The 14,997-nt window shown below is 40.6% G+C and overlaps 5 protein-coding genes across 6 annotated transcripts; 2 read left to right on the forward strand and 3 right to left on the reverse strand.

Annotated features, from left to right (window-relative positions):
• Nucleotides 1-409: 409 nt before the first annotated feature.
• On the reverse strand, nucleotides 410-2,516 carry PV09_07679 (uncharacterized protein). Its single transcript, XM_016361482.1, has 5 exons — nucleotides 2,415-2,516; nucleotides 2,008-2,345; nucleotides 1,592-1,954; nucleotides 966-1,541; nucleotides 410-913 (listed from the first exon to the last, which is right to left on the reverse strand). The coding sequence occupies exons 2-5, from the start codon at nucleotides 2,245-2,247 to the stop codon at nucleotides 797-799; spliced, it is 1,296 nt and encodes a 431-aa protein (XP_016210808.1). The 5' UTR covers nucleotides 2,248-2,345; nucleotides 2,415-2,516; the 3' UTR covers nucleotides 410-796.
• PV09_07680 (uncharacterized protein) lies at nucleotides 2,425-3,453 on the forward strand. Its single transcript, XM_016361483.1, has 6 exons — nucleotides 2,425-2,464; nucleotides 2,512-2,734; nucleotides 2,786-2,918; nucleotides 2,972-3,050; nucleotides 3,105-3,146; nucleotides 3,199-3,453. Exons 2-6 carry the CDS (start codon nucleotides 2,712-2,714, stop codon nucleotides 3,219-3,221), a joined length of 300 nt encoding a protein of 99 aa, XP_016210809.1. The 5' UTR covers nucleotides 2,425-2,464; nucleotides 2,512-2,711; the 3' UTR covers nucleotides 3,222-3,453.
• On the reverse strand, nucleotides 3,186-4,448 carry PV09_07681 (histone H2A). The gene is made up of 4 exons (XM_016361484.1): nucleotides 4,130-4,448; nucleotides 3,988-4,076; nucleotides 3,728-3,931; nucleotides 3,186-3,678 (listed from the first exon to the last, which is right to left on the reverse strand). The coding sequence occupies exons 1-4, from the start codon at nucleotides 4,183-4,185 to the stop codon at nucleotides 3,623-3,625; spliced, it is 405 nt and encodes a 134-aa protein (XP_016210810.1). The 5' UTR covers nucleotides 4,186-4,448; the 3' UTR covers nucleotides 3,186-3,622.
• A 991-nt stretch (nucleotides 4,449-5,439) lies between these two features.
• Nucleotides 5,440-7,670, reverse strand: PV09_07682. 2 transcript variants are annotated; one of them, XM_016361486.1, is made up of 4 exons: nucleotides 7,582-7,670; nucleotides 6,703-7,492; nucleotides 6,480-6,648; nucleotides 5,440-6,431 (listed from the first exon to the last, which is right to left on the reverse strand). In XM_016361486.1, the coding sequence occupies exons 2-4, from the start codon at nucleotides 7,259-7,261 to the stop codon at nucleotides 5,816-5,818; spliced, it is 1,344 nt and encodes a 447-aa protein (XP_016210812.1). In that variant the 5' UTR covers nucleotides 7,262-7,492; nucleotides 7,582-7,670; the 3' UTR covers nucleotides 5,440-5,815. The 2 variants fall into 2 exon arrangements, with proteins under 2 accessions (XP_016210812.1, XP_016210811.1); XM_016361485.1 differs by having other exon boundaries at nucleotides 6,703-7,670.
• Nucleotides 7,671-7,783: 113 nt separating this feature from the next.
• PV09_07683 (uncharacterized protein) lies at nucleotides 7,784-10,548 on the forward strand. Its single transcript, XM_016361487.1, has 2 exons — nucleotides 7,784-8,156; nucleotides 8,215-10,548. Exons 1-2 carry the CDS (start codon nucleotides 8,042-8,044, stop codon nucleotides 10,224-10,226), a joined length of 2,127 nt encoding a protein of 708 aa, XP_016210813.1. The 5' UTR covers nucleotides 7,784-8,041; the 3' UTR covers nucleotides 10,227-10,548.
• The last annotated feature ends 4,449 nt before the right edge of the window (nucleotides 10,549-14,997 follow it).

Below are 14,997 nucleotides of genomic sequence, written 5' to 3' on the forward strand. Positions count from 1 at the left end.
GTGGTCCGTCTCCATGTTCCAGATCAGGTTCTGCGTATTCGATCCCTGTTCGCATTAAGTCTTGCCAGTTCTCACAGTTCAGTTCGATTAAGCTTGCACGTAGTTAAGGTGGTGGATGCGTAGTCCCCAGCTCAGTGTCAGCATACGTTAATTACGTCGGGTGGACTGCGTACTCATAGTTTTGGGAACATCGCAAAGCCACCGGCGTACTGCGCTGCAGTATGCCGCTAGGGCGCCAGTCTCGTTCTCCGCGATGAATTGGCCAATTGACCTCATTAAATAGCCGGGCAGTATTTAAATGTCATTCGGGTTTACGTCAGATGCTTTGAATTGATTTCGGTGTGATAATGTGAAGTTGTCTTCAAAAAATCTCGAGAGGTGAATATTTTTATGCTATGTTTATAAAGATGACAGCTAGCCGCACCCACAACAATGGGTCAATAGAGAGTAAAAACATATGGGCGACAAAAAAATTCGGATACTCAAAGCGCCAGTTTTTGTTTAATAACGATCAAATTCTCAAAGGAGATCAAATACAATGGCCGAGGCAAGACTAGAAGTACATTAACAACGAAAAGCTTGGTGAAAGAAGGACACAAAGGAGCACGAAATTTCCACTATATCAACAAATGACTTCGTTCTACACGTTGTCACTACCGCGACACCAAGCACACATGTGTGTAGTATGATACAAATGCCGCAAGGAAATCACCATGCTTCAACGCAACCGATCATAAATATAAAGCCATGATTCTCCAGTGATCCATCAGACCGTCAAACTCGGCACACGTCATATTTAGCCCAAAAGCATGCGACGAGGATCCTGTATGTACTCCTTGACTCGCACTAGGAAAGTAGCGGCCTCTCTTCCATCGATGAGGCGATGATCATAGGTGAGAGTAATGTTCATCATCTAGCCGAAATTAGCGTGAATTCCAAAGTAATATGAGCAAAGAAACACGTACCGGTCGAATCTCTATCTTGCCGTCGATTGGTACTGCACGATTGAAGATGGCATGAAGACCAAGGACAGCCGATTGAGGAGGATTAATGATAGGAGTAGACATGAGAGAGCCAAACACGCCACCATTACTAATGGTGAAAGTACCTCCAGCCAAGTCTTCAATCGTAAGTTTGTTGTCCCTAGCTTTCTTGCCCAAATCCGAAATTGCCTTTTCGATCTCGAGCAGGTTCATAGACTCCACATTGCGAATAACGGGCGTCGTCAATCCCTTTTCAGTTGCAACAGCAACACTGATATCTACATAGTCGTGATAAACGATTGTGTCGCCTCCGTTGGGACCTTCAATACCGGCATTGATAGTTGGTATTTCTTTCATCGCGAGAACGCAAGCGCGCGAGAAGGCAGACATGAAACCCAGTTTGATACCTGTTCGCTTCAGATATTCATCTTTGTATAGCTTACGGAATTCGATGAGCGAAGACATGTCAACCTCTTGAAAGGTTGTGAGGGACGCGGCCGTGTTTTGAGCCTGCTTGAGCCTCTCCGCGATCCTAAGGCGCATTCGATTCATCTTAACCTATCACTGTGTCAGCCCGTTTCGATGCTCAAAAACAACAAGTGTCGTACTCTTCGTTCTTCCCTGGAACCGAAGCCTCCCTCCTTCTTCGGTTCGGCAGGTTCTATCTTCTTGGGCTCCTTCTTGGGCTCTGGTTTCTTCGATTCCGGCGACGGTGTTGATGGCGCCGGCTTCTTCTCCTCCTTGACGGGTTCTGGTTTAGAAGACTCCACCTCCTGTGCCGGTTGAGATGAGATCTCTTGCTCTTTAGGTGGTGGTGTCTTTGACTCCTGCGCAGATTCCTTTTTCCCGCCTTCTCCTTCCGCACCGATCTCAATCTTTGCGAGCTCCTGGCCCACTGTGACGGTATCTTCCTCGTTAGCAAGAATTTCAATAATCTTGCCTGCTTCTGGAGCGTTTACGGCAACATCAATCTCGAGTATCGTGTCAGTGCCTCTCGCATGCAGATCAGGATCCTGCATCTCACCTTGTCTGTTTCGATGGTAGCAATTTCTTCATCTTGCTCAACGTAGTCACCAACTTGCTTCGAAAAACTCTTTAAGGTACCCTCTGTTATTGACTCTGCCATCTGTGGAACCTTGACAACCGTTGTTGCAAAGCGAAGAGTCCATCGTGGATGGCCTAGCGGCGCTTGCAGAACGGAAGCCCGGATACGCGGAGATGAAAAGGCAGCAGCCTTGCGAATGAAGATAGATCTTGACAACATTGCAGCAGTTCTGATGCGCAATTCGGCTCACAATGTAAACGGTGTTGAGGAAAATGTGACGCCCAAGTGGAGTATGCCGAGCTTCCTTTTCTGTCCGTCTGCGGATTTGTTTTAGCGAAACGTTAATTATTACATGGATTGATTGACGAGGACGATGTATAACGTACACTATCACAAAGCAGACCCAACAAAAAGTCAATGGACTGTTGATGTTATGGTTGGTGTTTCTTCCACAGTTAGCGTTCTAAGCTAGCTAACTTTCAGTCTCGACGTAAGGTAGCAATTGCTTCCGTACTTTTCCTTGGTCAAGGCTTTGACTGATGCAGCCAAGACCCGCAACTTGCATCCGCCTCATCAACGACGCACCATTGCTGTATCTTCCTCGCTTTGCAATTGTCCAGCTCACATCACGCAACATTGCCCAACGGTCTTAATAGAACGCATTTACGGCCTCACAGGTCGCCATGTCTCACAAGGCGGTCGTTTTGTACGTTCTCTGCTTCTCAACACATGACGCTGACTACTGATCATGGCTCAGGTCGCTCTACCGCCGCGCGCTGAAACTATCCCTCGACTGGTCCGTTCATAGATACATCTGGAGAGGCCAAGCCATGTATATTCGTTCACTGTTTGAGACGAAGAAGGACGTGCGAGATCCGCGCTTGCAAAGGGTTTGTAGCCATGTGTGTTGAGCAGAATTATGGTCTAATCTTACCTCGGATAGGCTATCATTGCTGAAGCAGAAGAGCTTTTGGAAAAGTGGAAGCACCCAGATCCATACAGACATCCTACTGCTCCTGGTGGTCTGTCTTCTATCAATGCACTTCTTGCTACGATACAGACTGACTTTTGTCTAGGCTCGAAGTTCGAACGAAATCTGCCATCGCCACTTCTTACCCGTGAGTTTCACACAGTATCGATCACGAATCTTTTTTCGCTTACTTTAACTAGCTCCGCCGAAGATGGATTTGTGAATGCTGTTTGGTGAAATAGCGTGATACAAGTATAACCGAATGATACATGGGCACAACGGTGCAGAATTGAGACCATCATCAGATCACAGTGCAAAATGGGAGCAGAGTTCATGTCATTCCGCTAGTGTACCACATACAACTCTTCATCACGCCGGGATAGCTTCAGCTAAACCGACATTTCTCTTCTAATGGAAATCCGAAGAATCACACTTAATCGCGTATTTCAAAATAATGTGCAAGTTCATGATATTCCATCCATGCTCTATGGACGTAATGTACACTCAAACGCGTGGTATCAATGCGTTGCCACGCTCCCAAAAAACCCAAACCCACCCGAGATCCCATTATCTCATGATTTCAACCAGACGCCGTAAACAAGCAAAAGGATATCATGACGATGATCATAGCTCTTGCGACGCGCCCTTGCCAGGCTTGGATGTCTTCTTTGGCAGAAGATCTGAGAACGTCAGCGCCTGATAAAAGACACTGGATGACATGAAACTCACTTGCATGGATGTTTGGCAAAACACCACCCTGAGCAATGGTAACGTGACCAAGCAATTTGTTCAATTCCTCGTCGTTTCGAATTGCGAGTTGCAAATGACGCGGGATGATACGTGTCTTCTTGTTGTCACGGGCAGCGTTACCGGCCAACTCGAGAATTTCGGCTGCCAGATACTCAAGAACAGCGGCGAGGTAAACGGGAGCACCTGGGGAGCAAAAGTCAGCGTGAGGCAAAGGCTGCAGTGGGTTTAAACAAACTCACCAGCACCAACACGCTGGGCGTAATTGCCCTTTCGCAACAGACGGTGAACACGACCGACTGGGAATGCGAGACCGGCCTTTGAGGAGCGACTAGAAAGACACCATTAGAAATTTGCACAACGAGGTAGCATAAAACTGCTTACGATTGCGCGGAGGACTTGGAGCCCGAAGCCTTGCCACCGGATTTGCCGCCAGTCATTTTGAATATGGAAGTTTGAAAAGGTTGCGAGATAAGTAGGTTGGATTCGTGGATAGCAGGCACTTGGGAGATGTGAACGTAGATGGATTACAGCGATAATGGATGAACAAAGGAAATCGATGCAAGCTGGCGGGGTGTGCGACGTTTATAAGGACAGCAAGAGTCGCGTCAGCGAGCAAATCATGTTTATTGCGGAAATGCAGGGTTAATGTGGAAAGCGCGCTAAGCCTATCCAGGCAGGCACGCTCCAGCATCAAATGATGGGTAGCAACCCAGCGAGAAAACTGATGGGGCAGTCGCTACGCTGCCCACGTCGTTAAGGGCGCTACAGGCAGACGCGCCCCGTGCACGGTTGATGTTCGGCAAAACAGCGACTAGCGTGATTTCCAGCGCTGCCCGCCGCGCATCAACATTTGCTGCTTGCGCTTCTCATAAGAACGTCGCTCACCCCTCCACCACCTTCTTCCGCTCTTTCATCCAACATCCACAACCCACATTCAGGACCCAGCGCGTCTCATCTACCAGCCTCATCTTTCACACATTCTCATCTAATCCTATCCTCTTCATTCGCCCAGATTCATCGAAATGGCACCAAAGGCCGCAACCAAGACTCCCGCAACTGGCGGAAAAGCTCCAGCAGGTGGCAAGGCCCCGGCTGAGAAGAAGGAGGCCGGAAAGAAGACTGCTGCTCCATCTGGCGACAAGAAGAAGCGCACTAAGACTCGAAAGGAGACGTACTCTTCCTACATCTACAAGGGTGCGTCTAGTGCGTCGCGCTTTTTCCAAGACTTGTACTGACGCGCCCATTCAGTCCTTAAGCAGGTCCATCCAGACACCGGTATCTCGAACCGTGCTATGTCTATCCTGAACTCGTTCGTCAACGGTAAGCACATAGCATGCAACCATGCCCACTAATCCTAACACGATTCAGATATATTCGAACGTGTTGCCACCGAAGCTTCCAAGCTTGCTGCCTACAACAAGAAGTCCACTATCTCATCACGGGAGATCCAGACGTCAGTGAGACTTATCCTACCGGGTGAGCTTGCTAAACACGCCGTTTCTGAGGGCACCAAGGCCGTCACCAAGTACTCTTCATCGAGCAAATAGATGGTTTCATGACTTGGGTTTCTGTTTTCTTCGGGTTTGTCTCGGCGATAATGTGGTTTCGCTGGGAATGATATCATGGGTTGGGAATGGTGTCACGGTTTGTTTAATGCTTCCAGGGAAGCTCGCTATTATTTTTGAGCTTACGGGAAACATCTGGGGATGTCCATGGTGTACAATAACCACTACAGCGAGGGCATGAATTGATATTGCTTTTAAAGCACTTCAATTACGGTTCCAGTTCATCTGTGACTACCTTCCTCGCTTGCGCGTTTACCTGTGATGTCTTCTACGTAGCTCGTGTCCCGTGATCGTCCAACTTCGTCGCGATACGTTCTTCTCAGAAGAGCCTGATAATTGTGTTCTCTTGACTATGCGGATGACAGTATAGTCTGGATTCGCATAGACGAGAAATCTGAGCGCTTTGCGCGTTATCAACATGTCCTCGCTGTTTGCATAGGAGGAAAAGTTCGTAGCAGGTTGATGCATTTGATTGGCACTGGGAGTCGAACGACGCTGGTTTCTACAATTCCTCGATGTCGTCCTCAGTATCAAATGTTTCGACTTCATCAATAGCACCTGGCCGTTCGATATTTCTGCCTATGAAATGTCTTGGCTCCTTTTCGCTGATGTGCACAATTGTCTTTCCTCCAGGTACATCAGTTACATTTTTCTTCCATGCTTTGTAATCTTCCTCGTCCCTAATTAAGAAGCCAATTAGCATGCTGGGGTCCATTTCGCGAATATCTATACGCCGAAGACGCCTTGTATGACAGGTCGCAATAACATCTTCCGAATATCGCGATGATTCAGCTTGCAGCGGCAAAGCAGGTCGTGTAATATGTGGATCGAGGTAGAAAAATGTGTTTGACTGGTTTCCAACGAAGTAATGTGAGGCAGACGGCCGCCCGCCGGCTATGCCAACCGATTGTGGAAGTTGTAAAGATGATTTCAAGGCTTCCCAATACACGGGTGTAATCCGGTCGATGCCCAGCCGGATGCCAACAAGCACAAGCGTTGGGGAAAAGGTACCATTTGCGCTAGTTGCGATTCGGAACAAGACGTCTTCGTAAATGTCGGGGCTGTCACCGCTGATGTAGACGCGTAAATTGAGATCCTTTTGGTTGTTTGTGAGAGCTCTAATCGGCATGAGTGTCAAGTTGCAAACGAGAGACAAAAGAACTTACTGTATACATCTTGCTGTCGCTGAAGGACCGAACCATTCTCCTGGGTGCTTTCCACATTCTAATGCACCATGCTCAACGAACTTATGCAGGGAAAAGGGAGCATGAGGATCATCCGCAAAGAGGGAAAGCAGTTTGCTTTGCTCTTCCGGTTTGTCGCCTAGCCTCCAGTCTGCTGTATATCAGCATTCGTTCTCCTCGGCGTTCAAGTCCTGGATTTTATTACCTCTGCCGAGCTTTAATATAAGGAGCGCGTTTGCCAGTAGACTTTGACCAGATCTAATCATGCAGCCCCATCCAGTATCGCTTGTGAAGCCGTCCCCTTGACCAAGCTGATTTCGCAAACGGACTGCAAAGGTGAGGGCGCCGCTTGCTTTGGGGTCCTGCGATCTTGGTATCATCTGAAAGTTCGACCTGTACGTCATCCATATGCGTGACTCAAAGTCGTCCAGGAAAGCCGACGGCCAGCCTGCATCATCGCTTTGCTGCTGCTCTCCCCGGGCTGCCTCCGCCGCCGCTTGCTTGTCCACTATAACAGGCGGCTCGGAGATTCGGTTATCATCTTCGAATAAGGACGAAGCAGGCTCCGAAACATGGGTTGCGGAGCTGGCAACTAGGGAAGGTGAGGAGTTGGCGGAGGATATGGTTGGCGGGATCTGGCTGTCGTACTTTCGGCCAAGACACCAGATAGGAGCACCCGATAGATCATCGTTGCGAGGCATAGGGTCATAGAACATTTTCACGAAACGTTTGCCGTAGCGTGCTAGGTCCTCGACATTGTTCATGGCGATCGAGCATGTGGGCAATGGCTACACTGGATTGGAGGGCAACCGAAACTCGAGGTGGCGGTGGACGAACGGAGAGGAAACGAGCCTGCCTAGAAGTAGAACGAGAATTTCGATCCGGACGCAAAGCCGACGAGAACTTGAGTCCGGCTGCAGGTTGAGGGCAGACTTGTAAAGGTACCACTAAATAGAGAACGGTTGAGGTGTAGTGATAGGATGCGGTCCGGCGAACTTGCAGCTGGTCAGCGGATCAAACGAGCAAGACCATCTATCGAAGGCATGTGGTCAAGCTGAAGAGAGAACAAAAATGTCAGACAAACCAGTCGATGTCTTGTCGCGATGGCCATCACAGGAAAATGCACACAGGACATGCACACAATATTTCTACCGACCTAAAAGCGCCTCGTCTACCATCCGCTGTCTGCGTTTTGCCTGTTCGCGGACAGGCTGAGTAGACACACGCGAACCCCACCAATCAACCGTGGGGCGCGCAGCAGAGGCGGGCCTGCGTGAGCACAAATCATTCGTGACAAGCAACAACACTTCACGACACATCCCAACGCAACTGTGCTGCTTCCTTCAGACTAGACTCGCCGCCGACGCGTTGAGTTACGCTTGACTAGACACCGGCTCCGGCTCGTTCCATCTCTCGAATTCTTGATTCCCTTTCGTTTTTTCGCCCTTGAAAGCTGCCCATCTATTTCAACGGCGCCTATTCGGGTCGAGCGCTTTAGGAGTGGTTAAAAGTGACAGCCAGCTACAGCAAAAGCAAAATTTGATATGTCGAAGAAAAAGCCGCTTAGGGCAAAGCAGAGGCAGCCGAAACCCACTTGGAAGCCATCTAGAGACCCACGCCAGCCTGCGCTCAGTAGCACGGGTGGCCCTTCTCAGTCAAGTGTGACTCAGTGACAAATATGACTTCACTACTAGTTCTAATTAATGGAATCACACAGGCAAAGCGCATTTCAGTTTGCAAGACGAAGCTCGTTTCACCGGGGGTAACCAAAGCTTCTGGACAATTGACGCAAAACTTCGAAATCGCGCTGTCCGCTTTGTTAGCGCAGGCCTCCACTCGACGATAGAGAAAGATCAAAGGAGTAGCTCTGAGCCTCCTATGGAAAAGGATGTTAAGACAGACAATATGATTGCGTTCACGTTAGACTACGATCATGCAACAGAAACGGCATCACTTCAAGCCGTTTCAACCAACACTCAAAGCGAACATCCACAAGTCATGGAAATGTCCGAAGCAAAGGTCATGTCGTCACCTCGAGAGCCAAGCCTGACCTCATCTCTTCGAGACTCAGACTCGTTCATCATTGACACTGAAGGTGACAAGCAAGCTACCCCAGTTCTGCAGCGGCCCCGTATCAGATCAATATCTTCGGCAAGATCAGATTCGTCGGATGAAGTCCTCTTCCATGGGCGAAGTGTTCAGGCACGCACAATCAACGATCCTGTGCCCAACACGTCCGAGGCCATTAAAATCACTGAAAATCATAATTCGTGGGACAATACGTCCGTCGAATGGGTCCACCGATCAAAACCAGGCGTAGGCTGGTCAAACGCGAAGATGTTGACACATGCTAGACAGCCAACCCAATTTTTGACGTTTCGCATCGAAAAGCAACAAAATATCTCCCCTTCATCAATTGGAAAATCAGCTGGGGATGACTATCTTGAGAACATCCAAGAGTATGAACCCGACCTTCTGTTATCTTCTACGTTCGCACATTACGATATCAATACTGGCCTCGAGGACAGCGATCAGGTGCAGCGGGAGTTCCAGTCGTTATCAGTTAGCGGATCAAACCGTGCCTGGAACAACCGCAGGGAGATGCCGATTCAGACGTCAAGTAGCTACTCTGGCGTGGAGGAAATGGCGGATGCAGCAGGGGAAAAGGTTTCCTCCGGGTCAGAAGTGCGATCTTCAATTGGTGAAGAAAGCGATAAGATGAGTGATGGCTCATCAGTTGACGAACAATCAGAGGATAGACAAGACTTTTCTGCTTACCCGACCGAAGACGAAACGCTGGCCATGCTTTTGTCTAAGCAAGAAGAACTTGGCTTGGGTTCCGATGAACTCTTTCTGTTTAGCGAGGATGTAAATGGGGTCCCCGCTCGTGCGGCCAGAACGTATGATCAGGAAAATCCAAAAAGAACGCGAAGGCCAAAGGGCACATTTCCGTCTGCAGCCCTTATGGCGGATGTTCTCGAACAAGATCCTTATGGTAGATTTGAGGTCATGGACTTCGAAAGACCGTTGCTGCGAAGGAAGAAGACCAAAGGAAGACCAAATTTTCCTTTCGTCGTCTCAGATGAACTACGACAGGACATTGAGCATGCATGGGAAAATGACAGAAGCAAAAAGAAGATGAGGAGAAAAGAACGCGAAGAAATGCGAAGACAAGGCCTCTTAGGTAACAGTGGTGTTGCTAGCAAGTACGGGGAAGGTATGACAATTTGGCAGATTGGTAAGGAATTTGAGAGTTTTCTGGGGTCTGAACTAGAAGAGAAATCGTTCCCGCCAATGGACAAGCGTCGCCGCAAGATGGTCCATGAGATCGCCGCCGAGTTCAATATCAAAACCAAATCTGTCGGCTCCGGCGACAGTCGATACACAAAACTTATCAGGACGAAATCCACAACTCGCTTTGTGGAGAACCGTTTCGTCGCTCGCGCACGAAAGATCAACATGGGCTTTTTTCCTAGGCTAGATGCACAAGCGAGAGTTAACCGCTCTTCACGGCCCTCGGCTTCCGGAGCTAATTCTAGTGCTGTGCGTTATCGTGATGGCGATATTGTTGGGGGCACTGCGCCGGAGATTGGGGTAAAAAACAAAGGTCGCTTATTGCTCGAGAAGATGGGTTGGGAGTCAGGTATGGCCTTGGGTTCTCATGACAACAAAGGCATCTTAGAGCCTATAATGCATGTGGTCAAAAATACCAAGATTGGGCTTGGTTGAATATCATAATTCTAAGTATATACATAGCCTTTATACCGGTGGATCTAAATCTGGTGAAGGAAAATAAAAACATTAAAGATCAATAGGGATGAAGTTTATGATCAAGATCTTAAGGATAGAATGGTGTTCTTGTCCATACATGGCAATGTACGATATACCAAAAAGGAAGGAATGATAGTACTAACCAAATATAATATAAAGAACCCCTTAAGGGATATAAAAAGAGAAGGGGAGATAAAAAATATATAAGAGAGAGAGATTTTAAAATATAGAAAGGTACCTTTTAGTATAAAGACTTTATTAATCTTATTACCTTTTATAGCTCTAACCTTTTATAGCTCTATTCTTTATAATATATAATCTCTATTAATACTAATTAGTAGATTAACTAAGACTTATAAAGAAATAAAGAGGATTAAATAAATCTTAATTACTATATAATTGTTAGGAATACTTTCCTAATACCGACTAGCTTCACTAATATAAGCCACTTCGGAAGGGTTTAGCTTCCTAGAGTAAAGGAATAAGGTATAACCAGAGCTTATTATGGAAGGAATATAATAAGATAGTTATATTTATAACTTAGAATAGTATAAGCTTTAAGAGTATAAGAAAATATTTAAACTAACTACTAGGTAAATTAGATAGTTAAATTATAGAGAAGTGTAATATTAGTAGAGATAGGATATTTATATAGATTTTATTTATAATATCCTTATTACCTTATTTACTATAATTATTTTAATTATTTTTAAATAAAATAATTACTTCTATTAATTAGTAATACCCTAATTATTAACTATTAGTTAATATATTTATTCTATTTATTATTAAATAGAATAATTATAATTATCCCTATATAACTATTTATATATTACTTTATAATACTATTCCCCTCCTTAATAAGCTTATCCTAAGCTTTAGTATTTAAGGAGTTTAAAGGTTATTAAAAATAAAATAAAGATATCTTTAATCTCTTTTTTTTACTATAAATATCTTATTTTTAAAATTAAAGAGTCTAGGTGTAAGGGGTGAATGTAAGCGTGATATCAGGATGGGGAGCAATAAGTATAGATTAGTATTAAAACTGATGACTAAGAAGTAAAACTAAGGTAGATATTATATATAGCTTAAATACTACTTCCCCCTGGAGCATATGACCCGCGGCCTGAGCGCAGCCGTACCGTGCGTATGTTCCTACTCCGTTCCTCACACTAGGAGTATTATTATTTTTAGTTATAAATATTACTTAATTTATAGACTAATTTATATTACTATATCTTCTTTAAAAAATATTAAATATATAAATTATATTTATAAAAGTATAAAATATATTAATATATTATAGGAAGTCTTAAATAAAACTAAAAAGGAAGTTAAATTAGCTATAGAAAAGAATCTTAAAAAGTTATTTAAGCTAAATATTTGTTACGAAGTAACACGTGATTTGTCATGTGAGTGATTATTTTGATCATTTTCCTGAAAATGATCAAAATAAGCGCATCAACCAATAATTGATGATCAGGGTGTCGCTAATTAATAGAAGTAATTATTCTGATTATTTTGCTAAGAATAATCAGAATAAGTAAGGCAATAAGGATACTAAAACTAAAGTTTATATAAATATCCTATCTCTACTAGTATTATACTTCTTTATAATTCAACTATCTAGTTTATTTAGTAGTTAGTTTAAATATATTCCTATACTTTTAAAGTTTAGACTATTCTAAGCTATAAATATAATTACCTTATTATATTCCTTCTATAATAAGCTCTTATTATATCTTATTTATTTATTCTAGGAAGCTAAACCCTTCTAAAGTAGCTTATATTAGTAAAGCTAGTTAGTATTAGGAAAGTATTCCTAATAAAAGTTAAATTACTAAGTTATTAGATAGGATAAGGAATAATATCTTATATCTACTATCTCTAAGAGAAGTAGTGGAAGTCAATAGCAGTCTGGTCTATTAAAGAAAAAGGTTAAGGCTACCTTAAATATAAGTACTATGAGACTATTAATATTTAGAATAGTAGTACCTTTACTACTATTAAAAGATCTGGAAATTCTACTAGATATTTAATTATCTAATAATTCTGATTCATCTGACTTAAATTCCGATTCTAGAAGTAAGAACCTATTTAATGATAATATAGCTTAATCTAAAGTTAATTTATCTAAATCTTTTAAAAGGGAATAATCTAAATATAAGGCCTTTAAGTTATAGCTTAGAATTTATATCTATTAGAATTAGGATAAGCTTAAAACTAAAGAGAAGAAAGTTATATATATAATTTCCTACTTAAAAGGAAATATATATACCTAGATCTAGAGGTAAGTTAACTAATATATCCAAAAAAAGGGAGATATTCTATATAATATTAAAAGGATTTTCCAGAGCTATTTAGTATTTATAGAAGAAATAGATTAATATTTTTAGTAAATTAATAAAGCTTATCTAACTAAAAAAAGTTATTAGAACTATATTAAAAGTTAGATATAAGTTTCTATGTAGTTAAATTTAAGAAATAAGTAGTAATTTTAAAATAGAATAATAATATACTCTATACTAAGTTTTTTATAGGACTTAAGCTAGAAATTAAAGCCTAGTTATAGTTTAGGGAGAAAGAAATATCTACTTTTACTAAACTTATTAAATTAGTAATTAGGATTAATTCTATCCTATTTAAAAATAAACTTAATAAATAGGGAAAGATACCTAGATATTAACCTAATTATAGAAGATTATAATATTCTATAGATTACTATAGACTATAACCTATAGAAATAGATAAGCTCTAGAAAGGTGATCAAGCCCTAAAAAGCCTAAAAATTTTAAGAAAAATATAGGAAATTACTTTAAATATAGCTAACCAGAATATTTTACCTAAAATTATTTAAAGCCTAAGAAACAATTAATTAAAACTTTAGGAACTAGTATATAAGTATAGAAAGTTACTATATTTAGGAAAAGTTTTTATAATATTTACTAATAGGGACTAAATTAAAATATAGGACTATAGGATAAAATAATAATTTAAGGAATTTTAAAATAATATCCTAATATTTAGATAAATATAATTTATAAATTCTATTAGGTATTATTAATTAGTTATTATAAGGTCCAGGATTATAAATTCTAGAAATATAGTGAAAATAAGGATCTAGGAGAACTATTATAGGAATACCCTTATAGATTACCTAAAATTTCTTTTATATAAGTATAATAAATACTCCAGATTAAGGGTATTAAGAGTAATAATTATTATATATACTATAAGTATTTTCCAGTTAACCTTTATATAGCTTAGGGTTATTAATATCTAAAATACTATATACTATTAATATAATAAGGGACCTTTAATAAAGGTAATATATTAATTAATATTAAACTATTACTATAAAGAATCTAAAGTATAATTAAAAATTTTAATCCTAAAAAGAATAAAATAATAGAAAATATCTTTATATATATTATAAAATTTATCTATATAATATATAATTTAATAAAAAAGGTTATTATATAGGTTTTATTTAAGGACTTATACTAAATTAGATTTTAAATAAGTATAGATCTAGACTCTGATAATCTATAGAAGAGATACTAAATAAATCTATAAATAATAAAAGGAATATCTAACCTAGATAGAAGTTCTAAGGAATGGAAGTTAGGTAAAGAAATACTTAATAACAGTAAAAGTAAGCACCCTTACTTCTTAGAAAATAAGAAGGTTGACTATTAAGGGGTATAATATTTAACTTTTAGAAAAAACCTTAAAGTCTTAATAAGTTAAAGGAAAATAAGCTAATAATAGAAGTTAAGATTATAAGTAGTTCTACTATAGTTATAATTAACTTAAAAGCTATAATAGACTTCTTAAATAGTTAATATATAAGAGAATAGAATCTACCTTTATATAAAAAAAGATTTATATCTACTTATTATTATTAATAGAACCTTAATTACTTTAGATTAAGGTATAATTAAGTATAAGATAACTATTAATATAATAATATTAGATAAAAAAATTAGAAGAATATTTAATATTACTAATATTAGGGATTTAGATATTATCCTTAAATTATTATAGTTCTAGGATAAAAGACTATATATTAACTAATTAACCTTAACTATATCTCTAGTTAAAGATTAATATCCTGCTTAGACTAGGAAGTATACTAGAGGGTAGATAAAAAAGCTTATATAATAGAGTATATAAGATATAGAGGTAGTAGCTATTTATCAGCTCTAAAGGGAGCAGAAGATAGTATTCTAAATTCCTCTAAAATATAAGGAATTTATAGAACTTTTCAAGAAGGAGGCTCCAGAAGAAGCCTTGCTACTATACCTGTAAGGGGTGGATGTAAGCGTGATATCAGGATGGGGAGTAATAAGTATGGATTAGTATTAAAACTGATGACTAAAAAGTAAAACTAAGGTGGATACTATATATAACTTAAATACTACTTTCCCCTAGAATATATGACCTATGGCCTAAGCGTAGCTATATTATATATATATTCCTACTCTGTTCCTTATAACTCTTCCCCCCCTTCCATAGTCTGGTCCCCAGACTTACTAAGATTATATTCCTCTACTAGTATAGTATTATATTAGGTATATTTTATCTATTACTTTTACTATTTATTATTATTATTATATTTTAGTATTATATTATATATATTATTATATTTATTACTATTATATAGTAATAATATTATAATTTTAATACTTAATAAAGATATAAATTCTTTTATACTTTAAAATTTATT

The sequence above is a fragment of the Verruconis gallopava genome, assembly GCF_000836295.1.
Source record: "Verruconis gallopava strain CBS 43764 unplaced genomic scaffold supercont1.31, whole genome shotgun sequence".
Taxonomy (NCBI): domain Eukaryota; kingdom Fungi; phylum Ascomycota; class Dothideomycetes; order Venturiales; family Sympoventuriaceae; genus Verruconis; species Verruconis gallopava.